Source organism: Protopterus annectens, chromosome 2.part0 (genome assembly GCF_019279795.1).
Source record: "Protopterus annectens isolate FY-2018-M chromosome 2.part0, PAN1.0, whole genome shotgun sequence".
NCBI lineage: Eukaryota > Metazoa > Chordata > Ceratodontiformes > Protopteridae > Protopterus > Protopterus annectens.
Window position 1 is genome coordinate 705,618,233 of NC_056728.1, and position 18,293 is coordinate 705,636,525.

At 39.0% G+C, this 18,293-nt stretch overlaps 1 protein-coding gene across 1 annotated transcript in view; it reads right to left on the reverse strand.

Annotated features, from left to right (window-relative positions):
• NFKB1 (nuclear factor kappa B subunit 1) overlaps window positions 1-18,293 on the reverse strand; it is a 772,892-nt gene that overhangs the window by 625,219 nt on the left and 129,380 nt on the right. Inside the window, exon 3 of the mRNA XM_044060344.1 lies at window positions 2,831-2,982. Within this exon, the coding sequence (XP_043916279.1) occupies window positions 2,831-2,982 (152 nt within the window). The remainder of the gene's footprint in view (window positions 1-2,830; window positions 2,983-18,293) is intronic.

Genomic DNA, 18,293 nt, shown 5'->3' on the forward strand with positions numbered 1-18,293 from the left:
TGAGAATAGTCCTGGCTTTCCCAGTGGAAATGCTCCCTGAGGGTATGCAAGGTTTCACCACAAGAAAAATCTTCTGGAGGGGAAGCAGAGGGGAATGGAATCCTCTGCATCAGAATCCTCATAAGTAGATAAGGGTAAATCTGGTAGTCAGAAGGAACAGAGATATCAGATTCCTGATCAGAAAAGTCAGAGAGAAAGTCAGTTCTAGGTCTCTTAGAAGGGGAAGGCTGGCTTCCCCTCTCTTAGAAGGGGAAGGCTGGCTTCCCCTAATTAATGTAATAAGGTCTTCAGCCATTCTAATAATTTGTTTTTGAGGCATATGGGCCTGAGAATGTGTTTTGGTCATCGGTTTTCTAGGTGTAGTGCGAGCTTTAGGCCTGAGGAATTCGGTATTCTTAGCTTGAAACAAAGTTGCCGGTTTAATATGAAAATCTGTAGGCCTGAATACACCCTCAGAAGTCGGTGCCTGCACAGCGGCTCCGGACCCATCCAAGGTAGAGACATCTGCAGGATCCATAGTGGAAGAAGCATCTCACGGCATACCGGACTCCAAATGGGTCTCAGTAGAGGCCTGCGAATCTGTAGTAGTGGGTATCAGGGGCTACGAAAGCACCTCACTGAGTACCGGCGGACTGGCGACTAGCTTAATGGAAGCGTTGTCTGCAGTCTTGGACCTATGCGGTCTGTCTCTGTCTTTATCCTTATGTTTTTTCAGAAGATTGGTAGTCAGATGGCTTAATGAATGCATTTCGGAGTACGGAGATCGAGAACGAAAGAATTTAGCTACAAAAATAGCCCGAAGATGAATAGTTCGGACATTGAACAAGGCACAAAACCAGCAGCGAGGGACGTCGTGGTCTGGGCCTAAACACGTGATGCAGTAAGAATGAAAATCTCTATGAGGTATTTGCTTTCCACAGGCAAGACAATTGTTAATTTTTTCTGACATCGGTTAGAGCAAGAAAAAAGGATCCCAATGGGGTACTTATCTTTTTGAAGACTTCAGGTCTGAAACTCGAAACTGAAAATTTCAGGAGTCAGACGACCAGCACTTGTGAACTGCTTCTGCTTCGGGCACTGCACGGCAAGAAAGACTGATGTAATGGCGTCAGCTGCATGTTTTATACCCCTGACGACCTGATGTCATGGAAGAAGCAACAGCATCCGACGCAGAAATCCGAAGACTCTGGTATTCAGACCAGCTGAGGGCTACCTGCAGGCAGATAACCCAAATGTGATGTCTGCAACAGTGAAACACGAAGAACATCCACCTATAACAAAATAGCAAGATTCACAGCCAGTAACAGCTACAAATCCCATCAGTGTATATCACTGAAAAGCTTAAGATGGCCTGAGCTCTCCACATGCTTCAAATATCACAACTACAAATTGCACACAACATTTTAAATAACCCCAACTCCTGCCCTGCTCTTACAACCATAATTACACCCTACACACCCAATCGTGACATCAAAAGTTCACAATAAAACCTTCTGCAGGTGACCAAGCCAAACAAAAATATTGGAAAAATACTTTACAGTCATTCCATTGCATACTCATGGAACAAACTTCCATTGTCCCTTCGCTCCACTACCAAAAGTGACAAATTCAAAAAGTAACTAAAAATTAATTTCCAACATTCATGGATATGTACTTGTCAGAACATTACCTAATAAAATTTTCTTCTCTCAATTAACATATCTGCCTGGTATCTACCTAAATTGTTTACATATATTTCTCTCTCTCTGCAGTCAGCACCTATGCTATTAAATGCATCTTTGTTGTACTATGCCATGATGTTACTCTGAATATGTTTTTTTATTTTACGCATTGCTACATTCCTTGTAAACAACTTAATGCTAGCCAAATTTCTCAAACATATTGCTACTGCATTCTCAAAATGCTGTACTTTTGGCTTGTACCTATTCACATTGTATACTTCTCTGTTTTTGTACTGTTAAGAATCTTACAACTTGAATTGTTAGTTTTTTCTTATTTTTTTAATTACTTTCCTGGAACTTTTCTCCTTGGGTCTCCACTGAAATAGGGCTCTCTAGGCCCAGTCGGACTAACCCAGTTAACAAATGTAAAAAAAAAAAAAAAAAAAAATGATAATAATAAATAAATAAAAATGTCTGTCCACATGGACATCTGCCAGCTAATGGATGGTGAAAGACTCCGGTATTTGGGATGGCCGCAGGCTTCTGCATTGCAGGAAGACCCAAATATCAGTGATGCAACATTATGACTATGATGAACACCTGCAGCATTAGTGAGAAAGGGCCTCCCAGATGAAAAAGGGGTCTACATACATTGTGATTTTGCACACACACACACACACACACACACACACACACACACACACACACACACACACACGCACACACACACACATGCACATGCACACACACACACACACACACACACACACACACACACACACACACACACACACACACACACACTTCACAACAAATTATAAGCCTATTAGTTAACTAATGTGTGTCACAGCTTAACAGCAACATCATGCCCATGGAACAATATTCCATACAGTGCCTCTAACTCTTCTGCGTCAAAATCTACCAGCGATAGCCATTTCTTGTAAGTCTGCCTCACTGCAACCATGACACTCAGCGATGACAATGTGTAAAGAAGAGGGGAAACTCACTAGAAATCTGAAGTCATATGTCTTCAACGCAAACATCTTCATTCAGACAGTGAATACAACATGCATTTGCAAGTATAAATAAATAAGGTAGAATAAGACTCAAAGTTTAAGTTGTAAGAAAGAAGTGTTGTGTCATAAATGACTCTGTGTCTGTGCACTTACCCAGCAGTCATTTCCTTTGGCCCCAGTGTAACTGTGCAGATTCCATTTTCACAGTGTTTGCCCACTAGACTGTGTGCATGCAGGCGTACCATATCTTTGCTATTGGTCACCAGTTGTACAACTATTCGTGCATGTCCAATAAAGTTGCGAATCTACAACGAAAATTAAAAGGTAAGTATCCAGAAGAAAGTGGTTCATATGAGAAATTGCACATCTGATTAACTTAAACCAGTACAATGTTTTATTGGCTTTGCATGATAATGAATTACACTCAAATTTCCAGCAATATCAGTTCTGAAAGTAAAATATTTCAGCACCTAACCTGACTGTGATATGAGAGAATTCCAATTGCTATTACAACCTCTCTAAAAATATTTGTGAGCCGCATATATTCTGCTGTTTATTAACTTTCTAACTGAACTTTTTCATCACTTAAGACCATACAACTTTTAAATATCTCTATGCCAAACACAAGAATCTCTTGGAGATGTTTAATGCCAATTAACACAGGTTTTGGAAGACAAGCATGAACAATAGCAGTCTGTGCACCAAATGAAAAAGATGTAACACTCCTATTACTAGGAACATGCTCTCCAAAAAGTACTCATTTATTTTATATGCTTTTTTCTTCTATGCTTGCCAACAATCAGTCTTCCCTCTATTGCTCTTGACTCCATATGCTCCCTCACTATGTGGGTGCCCTTAAGGTACAGTGAGAAATGAAAGTCTGGCCTGTCACATAGCCACCCCCGAACGTTGTCTGTGACCTTGTCACTAACCCTGCAATTATGGTGCTTCAATTTTAATCCCCCACATCCCCTATGGGGTTAACACTATCACCCATATTACCATGGGGTCTCCCAGAAATCTCTGTGCATGTGCATATTACCACTCACATGCTAATAAAAGTTGCTGTCAATACCCTGAGTGCCAAGTCCATATTTCTGAGGATATTTGTGTCCTGGATGCATCCAATTGTTTGAAGGCAATCAGCTGACCAGAACTATCCCTTCCTCTACCCCTAAGGCTGGCAATATGCTATCCACCACTCACTCCCAGCTATACCACTCAGCTTTTCCAGACTCTACGGTACTACTAAAACACATGTCACATGGGCCATATTCAGGGCTTCATCCTTCTATGACACAGAACCATTATTTCAATTTAAAGTGACATTCCTTCATCAAAAATCTGGACAAAGGCCCATGAAAAGTAGGTACAACTAGATAAAAATCTGGATGCTGATAACATAAAATTTGCATACATAATTATGTAACCCCATACACTCCAATGGAATTGCGGGATATCATCAACATGCATTTTCTTGCATGACTGAGTGTGTGTTCCAGGAAAACAATATGCATGCTTATATAGACATGCTGCTTTCAAACTATTTGAATGTGCTTATACTAAGATGCAGCAAATCTCCCCCACCTCAATCTCTTCTGAGGGCTGTGGCGGTTATAAGCCAAGCATGTATTATATTTACAGTATTTGTATTAGCTTGGCATAAAACTTGACTTAGGTTCTTAATTACAGTCTATGGATTTAGATGGAGTAATGTTTTCACAGGATATGGACACCAAATGACCCAATATGAGATGCATAAATGAAATTAAACAAGTACAAAGCAAGCCGGAAAAAAACTTACAGTACAAGTGCATCATCTTTTAATTCTGTATTTAGGTTTAGGACAAAAGGATAGCTATATTGAGGAGTAAACGCGTGTGATGGTGTACATACAGGAAATCCCTGGTTACTCCACATTTGTGGTTTCAGACAAAGTTAAATATGTTTTTTTTAACAAAATGGTAAGACATACTCCTAGTCAGATGTTGTGTATAATAAATTTCACAGTTCTGTCCATTAGCTGTACTGTAAACTGAGTTACTGCTGTGCTTGCACATATATTTAATCCTTTATGACAGTAAACACATGCCATCATAAGCATGGTTGGCATGTGATGAAGTTTTAAATGATGAAGTCTAATTAGGGTGGTCTTGTCACTAATTCAGTCCTCTGATAACCACTGTTTGTAAACCTTGTCTTTGTTATAAGCGAATAATTCTATTTTTGTTTTGTTTGTTGAATACTTGCTTAAATCACTGAGTTCTAAAACTGTGGCTAGTGAGCTATGTTTGGCATAAGATGCTACAAAATGAAACACGTATGTAGTAAAGCTGCATCACTATCCTTGCCTTGTTAAAGTTAGGCAAAACATCACTTATATTGCCTGTTAACATTTTACTGTTTTTTCAATATTGCCTCATTATTACAGATAAAGAAGACTGAGAGGCTGTTTATATAAACACTTTCAAGTTATAGCATGATTCTAATTATAGCAACACATTATATTCAATTATTTTTTACTTTCACTTTTTTAATGTGCGCTATACTGTTTTGAGAATATGCTGTTAGTTAAAGCTTATTGTGTGTACTGCTTACTAGGAACACTCTCAAGATGGTTTCTTAAAAGTTATAACATTTTAATTCTATCATCATCTTACATTAATTTTTACATTCAATTTTAAACATGTTGCGTTAGTGGATGTTTACGAGGTATGCATAAACATGCTCAAATCAGTCCATTCAATCATCAGTTACCTACACTAATTATGGAGAATGCATTAAACTAAGCGGCAACAACACCACACACAAATAAATAAATAAAAATAAAAAATGGAAGAACAAAACTAATTCACTGAACACCAGTTCATTTATGTTAAATATACAAGTCCTATTCCTCTCTATCTAGAAAATGCAGTATACAGCTCTAGTATGATGACTTACAAGTAAGTCTAAAACAAAATCCTCTACATGAACACTGGCCTTTGCCAAATAAGTTAAATATTTTGAATAAACAATAATGTTCAAAATAAGGTGATCTTTCAGGGCTTGGATGAGAAAGGGAAATATTATTAAAGAAAACATTAATGAAAATGCAAACAATACATTTACGCTAATTGTATCCAAGGCCAGCCTTAGCTGAAATGGCGCCCTAGGAAAAGTAGTGCTCTAGTGCCCCTTAAGCCGCACCCACACCATACTTGTGAAATACCCCTATTTGCCCCACACCCACAGGAAGGATCCAGCTCTGTTAGAAATGCTACATCTAAAGAAATCCCAATTCCCTCCTCACCACATGCTCCAGAGACCTCAACCTCATTACTACAATCAACAGAACATGCTGGAGGGACAGGTTCATAATCCAGAGACTGCCCATGCTATGGTACAGATTTCCCATACATGTCAAACAGAGCACCTCACTGGCCCTCTTCAAGAGAAATCACCCTGGGGATCACTCCAGTGGCTCTACTTGACAGAGGCACTGGGAACTAAGGTCAGGTGGCACGATGCCAGGGCAATCCTATGGGCTAGGCTTGTAAAGGCTTCAGGGCCATTAGCCTAGTACACACCTAGAAACAACAGCAGGACCCCTAGAACCAGGGTCCCCCAACAATCACAGGGTTCGCTGGTGCTTAAAGCAGGCTATGATACCAAACCATTTTCACACAGATGTGAGAATGTCTTCAGATGACTGACGCTGGCTGATTATGTTTGCATGGCAGTCAGCCTCTTAGTAATGAATAATGCAAATAAAGAACCTGGATATGTACTGTGACACCAGTATATCAGCAAAACCATTGATATTTTAAGAATTAATCTAATCAAAAACTGTATATACATGCCTTATCTGCTAACATTTAAAAATAATGTATGTATCCAATAAGGGGCTGACACCCCTCTCCCAATACCTCTCAACCTTTGAGCTTTAAAAATCATAGTATAAGGTCAGAAAGAAGACCAGAGTCTTACTTTTTACAATAGAACTTTATATGCTAGACCCTATATAGTTCCTGGAAAGGAGTTTCCATGGGTTGTATTGATTTGTTTGATAATGTACATACCTATAAACGGGTCTGCCATTATGAGGAACATCAGTAAACCGAGAAGGAGCAAGACTAAATTTCTGAGGGCCAAAATTATAATGCACTGCCTAAATCACACCTTTAAGAAGTATGCCTGGAAAAACAAGTGTTTTTACATATTTTTAGTCACCCATGGCATGTCAGACTATTTAAAAAATCATCTCAAATGTGTGCATGAACAATTATAAAAATAATAAAGAATTATTATTGAAAAAAAAATCATACACAGTTAGTAATGAAAATAGTTTGATATTGGCTCCTGAGCAATAATGCTCACATCCAACAGGGAGACTGACACCCCCCTCCCTGCCATATTGCATATTTCAAATAAATATCTATAAGAAAATACAGAATCAAAGTTAAAAACTATAGTGTATACATTATATATCTTCTCCACCTGCCCGACAGTACAAAACAAACTACCATTTGGTGGGTGGCAGCTCTCCTGAAGCATTTATTTGCACTTATTTCTATTGATATGCATTTTAGTAGTTTTATGAAATAACACAACATGATATCCCTACAGAAATCAATCAGCTGTCCCAGATCTAGCAAAATGCTCCTAATTTTGCCTCTTGAGACCCCCCCCCTTTTTTTAGTTAATTATTGAGAATTATGCTCAGTTATAATACCTTCAGTTCTATTAACGTTTTAAGTGGATAGGAGTACTATTTAAAATAAATATTCCACATTTTGACTTTTTCCAGAATATTTGAGCAAATAAATTGAGAGGTAGGGTGTGCATCACTTAATTTATTGATATGTATAAAAATATGATCCTAAAGGCATACCAGAAGAAAGCAACCTGATGTCAAATGTTTGTGTGCCCAAGATACATTGAAATATTCCATTATATAAGGCAACAGATACTTCATTTAATGACCCGTTTACTAAAACTCTTGTTTTAGATGCCACATTTATGCACAGAAATAAGGCAGCAGAGATGAGAATATTTCCATGTGATAATTTAAGGATCTTAGGGTATTGTATTTAGAATAAAAAACATGCTGGTACTGAGAAAATGTCAAATGTTACCTACATATTCAAGAATCTATCTGAAAACTAATTTTTTTCTAGAAACTTAAGAAACCGAATATTGTTGATTGGTCTGAAATATCCAACTCACATCAGTTTGGGGAATTTATGGAGAATTAAAATAAGAGTGTAAGCAAATCTGTAAGGTTATGTACTATTAAAAGAATTAGAATATATATGGTAAGGGCTTTTCTAAGACTCAACCAAACTTAGAAATTAAGAAAGCAATAAGGTGAAAAGAGTTATAAAAGCAAAGCCGCAGTCCAAAAATTTTTTCAAACAAGGAACACTACAAACTGTGAGTCTGTGGAAAATATAGTAACTAACACACACACACACACACACACACACACACACACACACACACACACACACACACACACACACACACATACCTTCTCTTTTATACAGCAACTAACAACTAGTCTAAATTCCACACACTCCTACTCTCTCAAACAATACACAGACAAGTACTTTCTCATACAGAAATAAAAAAAACAACTATTTTAAATTATACACACGCACATCTACCTTCTCCCTGTTAGCAATACACACATGCACACACCTTCTATCACACAAACAGAATGGGTAATTGAAATTCTATATACACACGCACAGACACACACTCTTTCTCTCGCATACAAAAACAAACAGTTTGAATTACACTTACTTACCTTCTTTCTAAATCAAACTGCCACATGGACTTAGCCCCCCTCTTCATGGAACTGCTAGCTTAAAATTTGCGCGCGACTGCAAATTGGATTTACTTCCACAATGGCGTAAGCACGCATGATTCTCATTTAAGGAGAAGACGCTAATACTGCAATCAACCTGCTGCAGCTGTAAAAGTGGGAGGGCGCTCACCCCCCCCCCCCCATGGTTCTGATGCCCTTGTATTTTTTTTTTATTTTAATTAGTTTAGTTAGTGCATTCTTTCTTCCCAGCACCTGCTGCAGTCACAGGGAAGAAAGAATGTACTAATTAAAATAAATAAATAAATAAGTAAAAAAAGTAAAAATTGCACCCTTTACGTGGCCGGCCTGTACGGCGCCCTAGGTGGTCGCCTAGTTCGCCTATGCCTAAGGCGGCCATGATTGTATCTAGTTATTTTCGTTTGTTCTTTTGTATTCATGACAAAAAGAAAAGAATGGAATACAAAATTCTGTAGCTCTACAGTGAAACCTCTGTGAAGATTATTCTGGTATAACTCTTTCTATATAGATCCTCAGACTTAAACTTCTCCGTACCGCAATGCAATCAAGACATTCAATGCAAAATTATTTTTATATTGGCACCCGAGCCTTATTAAGTAATTAATAACTTGATTTATTTGTTAGCTGAGTAGGTAAGCTGGTCCTGGGACTCTTTTCAGCCAAAGCTGGGCCAAAGTAGCAAGACACTCGGGGATTAAATAATAAATGCATTCAACAACATACTGAAAACCACAGTCACTGAAACCATGGGGCAGTTAACTGGTAACACATAAGGGACATAGTTTCAATAATGAATGCAATTAGAAACTCAATGAACAACTTAAACGGACAGGATTTCAGTTTGCAAAGGAGAGTTAAACATTTTAACAAAAAAATATTTTTTTAAAATGTTAGTCATGATATGTTACGAAAACCATCATTTTAAGTATTAGAAATACTTAATAATATAATAACAATTGCACTGATTTTCCCTGTATAAGTGGTAACTGTGAAGGCCGTAGATAATGCAGCACGAAACTGATGTACTTCTGTATTATGTCCTACTTACACATGCAAACACACACAAGCACACAGTTTCTCTGTCATACAGAAATTAATGGAACCGCTAGTTTAAGTTATATACACTCACATCTACCTTTTCTCTGCTCTCACACAGCCACACACTCATACAGACATCTACTTTCTCACAGTAACATGCACACTATCTCTCATAAGAACAGCTAGTTGAAATTACATGCACACACTTTTTCTCTCATACGGAGAAGAAAACTACCATTTTAACTAATACACATACTCGTACACTCATACACTCACTCACACTTACCTTGGCATGTCTAGTTTAAATTCTGCGGTAAGTGTGGACTGACTTTAATAAGAAGATGCCACCCCCACGGAGTGTTTTTTTTTTTAAATTTATTGTTGAAGCCTCTTAAAAGTGGGAGGGTGCTCGCCTTATGGTTCTGGCACACTTGTCTGCAGCATGAGCATGAAAAACTGAAAATTAAATTGGGATTTAAAGGGGCCAATCAGGAATTTGTAACACCCTGTTATTTTGAGCCCAAAACCAGGAAATACAGAGGAATTTGGTAGAGTTGAGAGGTATGGTTTAAGTCTTTCTTACTCCAACATATACTTAAACAGAGTTCCTTTCCTTTCATTTCCTTTCATTTTTTGATAGCAAAGGGAATGCTACAAAACCAATTTAACATTCTAATTTGTCTTCTTCTTCCTCTTATTATGCAGATAGAATTTAAAGCAGAAAAGCCCTATGCCATCTAACTTTGTAGGTACAATGCACTGTTTGCCTAACGGTCTCAGTTAACACATTGCAAATACAAACCAAACCAAATAAAATCATTCATAGTCACATAGTTAATCTCCTGCCGGTAGCAGTTGGCTAGATATTTAGAAATGGCAGTCTACTATATATTATACAACTACTTGTTCTCTCCAACATTACTGTTGAATTGACTTTTACAAATTTTTAAGATTTCTAATTCCATAATCCTTAGGGGAAGAATGTTCCACATAGTGTGGGTAATCATAACATCTATTGCTTTAGTTTGGTCTTTTTTTTCACTTCTACAGGTTAATCTTTTAATAAAAGACATATATCTTCTCTTACTACTGCTCCTCTAGATGCCTCAAATTCTATTACAATATACTTCTTACTAACTTAGTTTTAATCTTTCTTTGTACTTTAAATTAAATTCTTTGTACTGATTTGATAGTTACCTGTCATGGATACTGTGCACAAGGTTAAATTGTACTCAGTAATTGGACTTATTTGTGTTACAAATAATGCCTTTAAGACTTTTGAGTCCTTAACATCCTCTGTACAAAAGATTAATCCAATCTTTCTCATGGTTCTAACCTTAAGGCCCTTTATATAGAAATTGGAAGATCATTGGTATCCTTAAGATTTCTGATCTCAGCTCTAACTTTACAATCATCTGCATATTTGCAAATCCAAACTTTGTTGAGCATAGGCAAACTGTCAATCACCACATTAAACAATATAGGCCACAATATTGATGTGGGCCCCCTTATTAATAGGTAACCATCTAGAAGTTTGACCTTTAAACCGAACACATTGTACCTGTTCAGCTAACCAGTTTATCATCCATTTCAAGATCTATGTATTTACATTTAATCACTGCAAACATTCAGTTATTTAATCATGAAATAAGGACTTGAAGGCTTTGGGGACATCCAGGTAAACTGTCAAACAGCAGCCCTGCAATACCAGGCTACAACTCTTACCACACTTTTCGGCCACCAAACCAAGACCGAAACACTAAAGGTGGAGGAGTGTTCATATTCACCAAGGATATTCACACCTCCAGGCTAGTTGCCCAACACAATACATCTGAAATTCTCCAGGTGCAACTAAGACTGCAATCCAAATTGCAGCTTGCTACAGATCCCCCACCATGCCCCAAGATTCTCACTACACCTTTCTAAACATACTGGAAAATATTAAGATACAACCAAACACCCTAATACTGGGTGATTTCAACTACCCTGCCATTAACTGGGAAAACTACTCAGGTACCAACATCTTTTCCCAACGGTTCTTGGAATTAATACATTTCAACACCCTGGATCAACTAATCCATTGTCCCACCAGGGGCTCCAATATCCTAGACCTGGTCATTACCAACATGGGAGAGAGATGCTCCACACCAGTGGTCACCCCCTCATTGGTCAGGTCTGACCATAAGCAAATCACCCTTGACATCCACATCCCACCCCCAACCCCCCAGTAAGGAAACCTCTGTAAAAAACTTCTCCAAAGTCAACTTCATGCTACTCAAGTCAGAAGTGACAAACTTCATGACATCCATGCAGACGGGAGCTGAAAGTTCGACTGCTGAACCCTGCACTAAGGCACTGAATGAGCACATCCACTTGTGCATGAATCGTGCCATTCCAAACAGAACCAAGACGTTCTCCTCCAAAAAAAAAGGAGGCCAATCTGGTGGTCCCCTGCCATAAACAAACTATACAGCAGAAGGAAGAAACTGTTGTAGAAAAGAGGAAAATTCCAGGATGCAGAAAAACTCCCTGTGTCCCTAAGTCTCTTATCACACTTTCTGTGTTTAGTGTACTGCCACCTACATGGTAATTCATGGATACATGTTTTTTCCCAAAGGAGATAACAATACATTTCTTGGCATTGAGCTTGAGCCCATGGCTCTGGCAGCAAGCATCTGTTTCTGTAAGGCCCTTTTGTAGAGTATCCACATCATTTGGGGATTCAATAATGGCTCCCAGTTTGCAGTCATCTGCAAACTTTGTTAGCCAGAGTCCCTTAGTGTTGACCTGTACTTCAGAGAAGTAGATGCCAAACAAGAGCGGCCCCAGGACTGAACCCTGAGGTACTCCACTTGTCACTTGCCTGGAGCTGGATTTGGAGTTGGCTACTTTTACAGTGTGGGTTCTGTCAGTAAGCCACTTAGCAACCCATTGGGTGACATAGGGATTAATGCCCAACTTAGTAAGTTTATCTATGATTCCAAAGTGGGGGATGGTGTCAAAGGTCTTGGCAAGGTCTAGATAGGCTGTGTGGACCACCTTACCCTTGTCCATGGCTCTGGAGACTGATTCAAAGAAGTCAATCAGGTTCAGGAGACAAGATCGGCCCTTCACAAACCCCAAACTGGGTGGGGTCCAGTGTTTGAAGGTTGCCAATGTCTTTGTTTATAAGTTCCATGATAATACGCTCCATGGCCTTGCAGATAAGGCTTGTCAGACTGATGGGACGGTAGTTTCCGGGATCCAAGGTGGATCCCCCCCTTGTGGATTGGGATAACTATAGCTCTGAAAGGATTCATATCTAGATCAGGGGAGGTCATCGTGCCTCTTTACTCATCCCTCATCAGGCCCATAATTGAGTACAATGCCCCTTTTGGGATGTACCTTACCAGACACCTGCAGAAACTGGAAAGACCCCAAAAGTACCTCACCAAGAGGATCAAAGGGCTCAAACAGATGCCATATGCTGCCCGGTTAAAGAAACTCCAGCTCTACTCAGTGGCATACCGCCTGCTCAGAGGCGATCTGTGCCTGACGTATAAAGCCATGTCCAACCCAGAATTAATGGACATGCTGCACCTCAGAAAATCCAAATCCCATCAAGCTATGCGCTCGAGAGACTTGAACCTCAGCACTGAAATAAATAGGACATGCTGGAGGGACACATTCATAACCCAGAGGCTCCCTTCACTCTGGAATAAAATCCCAGTCCAGGTTAGGCAGAGTCCCTCAGTGACTATCTTCAAGAGGAATCTTGATGAGTGGATGGGAGATCGTAGGTTTACCCCGGGTATCACTTCTGTGTCACTGTTAGACAGAAGCACAGTATACTAACTTCGAAAAAGGGCATAGCAAAATTTATTTAAAATGGGTGGCGAAAGCCAAACACACTCTGGCTAGGCTTATAAATGCCCTAGGGCAGATAGCCTAGTATGAACCTATGAACCTATAAATCCATACGTCACTCGATGGGTTGCCAACTGGCTTACTAAAAGAACCCAGACTGTAAAAGTAGCCAACTCCAAATCCAGCTCCGGACAAGTGACAAGTGGAATACCTCAGGGTTCAATCCTGAGACCGCTCTTGTTTGGCATCTACTTCTCTGAAGTACAGGCCAACACTAAGGTACTCTGGCTAACAAAGTTCACAGATGACTGAAAACTGGGAGCCATTATTGAATCCCCAAACGATGTGGATATTCTACAAAAGGGCCTTACACAAACAGATGCTTGGTGCCAGAGCCATGGGCTCAAGCTTAATGCCAAGAAATGTATAGTTATCTCCTTTCAGAAAAATCATGTACCCATGAATTATCACATAAGTGGCAGTACACTCAACACTGAAAGTGTGATGAGAGACTTAGGGACACAGGTGGACAGTGGTCTCACCTTCAATAACCACATTGCCACAACCATCGGGAAATCCTTCTATGTGGCACACCTCAATACTAAGGGCTTTTCATCCAGAAAAAAGGAGGTCATTGTCCCACTGTACTCATCCCTCATTAGACCCATTGTAGAGTACAACTCCCCGTTTGGTATGTACCTCACAACACATCTGCAACAGCTGGAAAGGCCGCAGAAATACCTCACTAAAAGAATCACAGGACTAAAGCAGATGCCTTATGCTGACTGTCTAAAAAAACTTCAGCTATACTCTGTGGCATATTGTCTACTCAGAGGCGATCTCTGCTTAACATATAAGGCTATGTCAAACCCTGAGCTGTTGGACATGCTACACTTAAATCCTAGTCCGTCAGAGCCACATGCTCCAGGGATCTAAACCTTGTCATCTCAGTGAACAAAACATGCCGGAGGGATAGGTTCCTGACCCAGAGACTGCCCATACATGTCAAGCAGAGTGCCTCCTTGGCCCTCTTCAAAAGGGACCTTGACGATTGGATGAGAGATGGGAAATTCACCCCGGGGACCACGTCAGTCACCCTGCTAGACAGGAGTCCAGGGAAGTAAATACTGTGGGATGAAATATCCAGGGAATTGTTATGGCTAGGCTTGTATAGGTCCTACGTCCGATAGCCTAGTACCAGCTTATGAACCTACGAACCTAAATAAGTCTTCCCTTTCTCTCTCAAAAATATTATGTTTGTCTTGGAAATTGAAATGACATATTAATGTAGATCTACCTTTGATAAAGTCAAACTGTCAGTCATTCAGTTCTATGTCATACCTATTTTCTCTGATTAAAGGCTGCAATATGCATCTCTCAAACTTTTACTAGTGATTGAATTCAAACATTGGTCTATAGCTTAACACTTGATAGCTATCACCACCCTAATGCATGGGAACAATGTATGATTTCTTTCAATCTTTTGGAACCATACCCTGAAAAAGCAGCCTATTAAAGATTCTTATTAGACATAGTATCAGGTAGTTGGACATTTCATGCACTAATTAACCTAGAATAAGATCAGGACTCACTGAACAATTTCCTTTAACTAAACAGAGCATTTGTTGCAATACTGAAAAATATAAAGACATTTGACATCAGAGTAAATAAAAACCTGTTGAATTGATTTTAGTTCTTTTGCAAGGAAAAGCCTGCAAAATAATCATTAAATAATTCTATAATGGTCTGTTTATCAGTTACTACTTCATTAGTGTGTGTGATAACTTTCTCACAATGATCTGATTTCTTAACATTCTCACACTGATCTGATTTCGTAGAACTGACATACTTAAAGAATGTTTTTATTATCAGTAGTCTTATTTAAAGATTCTTCATTTGCTTGTTTTTTAATGCTCAATACCCTTTCAAACCTTTTGGTTATAATATTTACACATTATTATGCTCTGTACTATGTGGTACATAAAAGGTAACAGCTTTATCCTATGTTGTATGTGTGCGCTGCTGTGCAATGCTGCACAGCTCATTTGCACACCCAATGCCAGATGAGGCCAATATTTTGTATTACATGATTGTGTCTGTACTTAAGTTACTATATAAGAGCACTGCCAGTCCTCACTGCTTGTACATAAGCACTGACAGTGCTCTTTGCGACCTGTAATGCACAGTACAACACAAAAGATAAGAGAATTGGAAGCCCTACATAGGCAAGTTTGTCTATTTTTTTTGGCCAGATTAAAGGTTGAATATTTTATTTATTTGCATTTTGATGGCCGGGTTAGTTCCACTAGGCTAGCACCAACTCAGGCAGATGGAGCCTCAGTTTACTATCTTATACAAAGGGTAGCACACTCAGGATTGTAGCACCCCCCCCCCCACTCCCTTGTGCTATACTGCAGTTTCAGTATTGGAAAAAGTAACATAACTACCTGATGTGGGAATAGAACCCACAGCCTTTTCTGCTCTAAAGTCATGTGTACAACCTGTTGAGTTACTAACACTGAAATGAGAGTATAGGAAAGATAAGAAAAGGGGAAGCAAATTAAGGGTAGAACTGCAGGTGAATAAGGAATAAGCAGGACGAAGGGGTGAATTTTTTTGTGGATCAGGTTCCATTTTTCATGCATAAACAGAATAGACCAAAAAAAGCACTTCCTAATTTAACAAGGCTGTTGGCATAAGCGACCGAAAAGGGGACTTGAACCATTATCCATCATTACCTGCATTCTGATAGAAAGGTACTTAACATGATGAAGTACTTGGACAAACCAACAAGTGTCTCTAGTCTGAGATGTAGCACTGATGTCCAAAACAAATGTACATAGACAAAACAACCATGCTACTCAAACTTATCATTTCACTCACAGGAGGTGTTATAATCAAAAGAAACAACTATATTGATAATGATGACCACCCACCAGCATTCTTAGATGTCTTTCTAAGATGTCTACTGTTGTTCTTAATATAATGAGATAGAAACATAAACAGAAATATTTCATGATAAAACTGGGGAGACTGAACCCACAAGCATCCTCACAATGTCAGGGTACAGAGTCGATACTCTGACCTATTTGTTCACGTATACAACAGAGTGCATGCACAAACCCACTAACAACATTCAACATTCACACTGGTACCTTTGACCTTAGGCAGTTATCACACAACTCTCAGTGATGTATGAAAGGTATACATTTTGGAAACAAATTAGTACCACTGTTAACATTAAAACCAAGACAGTATGAAAGGCAAGTACATTCATCCCAACACTCTCTTAGTTGATCCAGTCTTCTCCTGTGCAGCTACCCATTCAACTAAAGTTCTAATGGGGCTATACATGTAAAAAGAACACTGTAATATTTGCAAAAGGCATGCAGTGCAGTTTAAAGTTTGACTTACAGTACATACATGGTGCCTGCTGTAACTTCATCCTCCCATCAGCCAGGAAGGTAAAGATCACAGTATCTCATGTCACTGTAATGGTGACAGCAATGTTCCCCCATGCATGGGATACCAATGATACAGGTGGCAGCCTGGGCTAAAATACTCCAGCCATCAGTATTACACTAAGGTCCTTTATATACTTCCTGCATGAGCATCTGGCTGTAATCTTTACAGACGAGGATTCACATTAGCCTCTGCACCCTAAAAGAAGCACTAGTCTCTCCTTTTCCCGCCATGATATCTCACCTTGAAAAGCCTCAGTGAAAAATGACAGAAAACCCGTGCCCAAATAAGGTCAAACATATCTCATTTACCTTGCAATGATGGGTATAGACAAGTACCTCATTTGCATGACGGATAGCAAACTCATAAAATATAGTTACTGTATTATGACTCACAATGACACTAAGGTGTGAAATGTGTATGATGTTAAGAAATCAGGCAACGCAAAGTACAGATAGTTAAAGTAAAATTAAAGTCCCGATCCCAAAAGGCAAGACTTGGACTGAGTATGTGCAATGATCCTCGCCCAGACCCAGGCATATGCAAGGCATCAACAAAAGCTGATTAAGATGGTTAGTATATATGCTCATTGCATAAATTCATAAATTGAGCGAATAAAGAGTTGAGGCTTAATTAGCATAATCAGCATGCCCAGCCAGGTGAATCCATATTATATAAGTGTGACAGCAGGCAGATATACTCATTGTGCAACGGAAGAAACCTGCAGAGTTCATAGTTCAAGACCTTCAAAAGATGAATTTTAAAACAAAATATTACTTCAGCAAAAATATCTCTGCTTGTAGAAAGTAACTGCCACTTTTTACACGCACATTCATTTATAATACAAATGTTTTTAGATGCTATTCTCATTCACAATAATGTCTGGGTAAAGGTACATTGAGAAAGAGCTTGCAAAGGTACAGCAATTGCTGGGCTACAGGACTATTAAACTTAATAGGAAACACACCCAACAGCCTATATTCAGGGCACAGTGGAATGCATTTTACAAATGTATATAATGCATACATCTCAGTATCAAAAGTGTTTGTAAAGTGATAGAACTGTCATGTCTCCCTGGTAAGATGCAATGGTTTGTTTTTTTAGTGGCAGATGTGCTCAGTACACCTACATGTGTGATAACACTTAAGAGTGTGATTACCGATATACAATGGTCAGGCACAAAAACATCATGCTATAAAGCTAAACAGGATACTTTTCCCTAAATTTATCAAAAGCCTTCTCATCCTGGTCAGAAGAGGAAGGATTAGTGTTAACCAAATGTTTAGCAGCAACTGAATTCACTAAGGCAATAGCTGCTTGGTCTGATCGGGAACAAACGTATAAAAACCTAAAAGACTGAGACACTTTATATAGTCTATCTGCTTTTTGGGATGCAGTACAATGGCTGTCAAAGAAGCTGCAGGTTGTGACAAAAACATC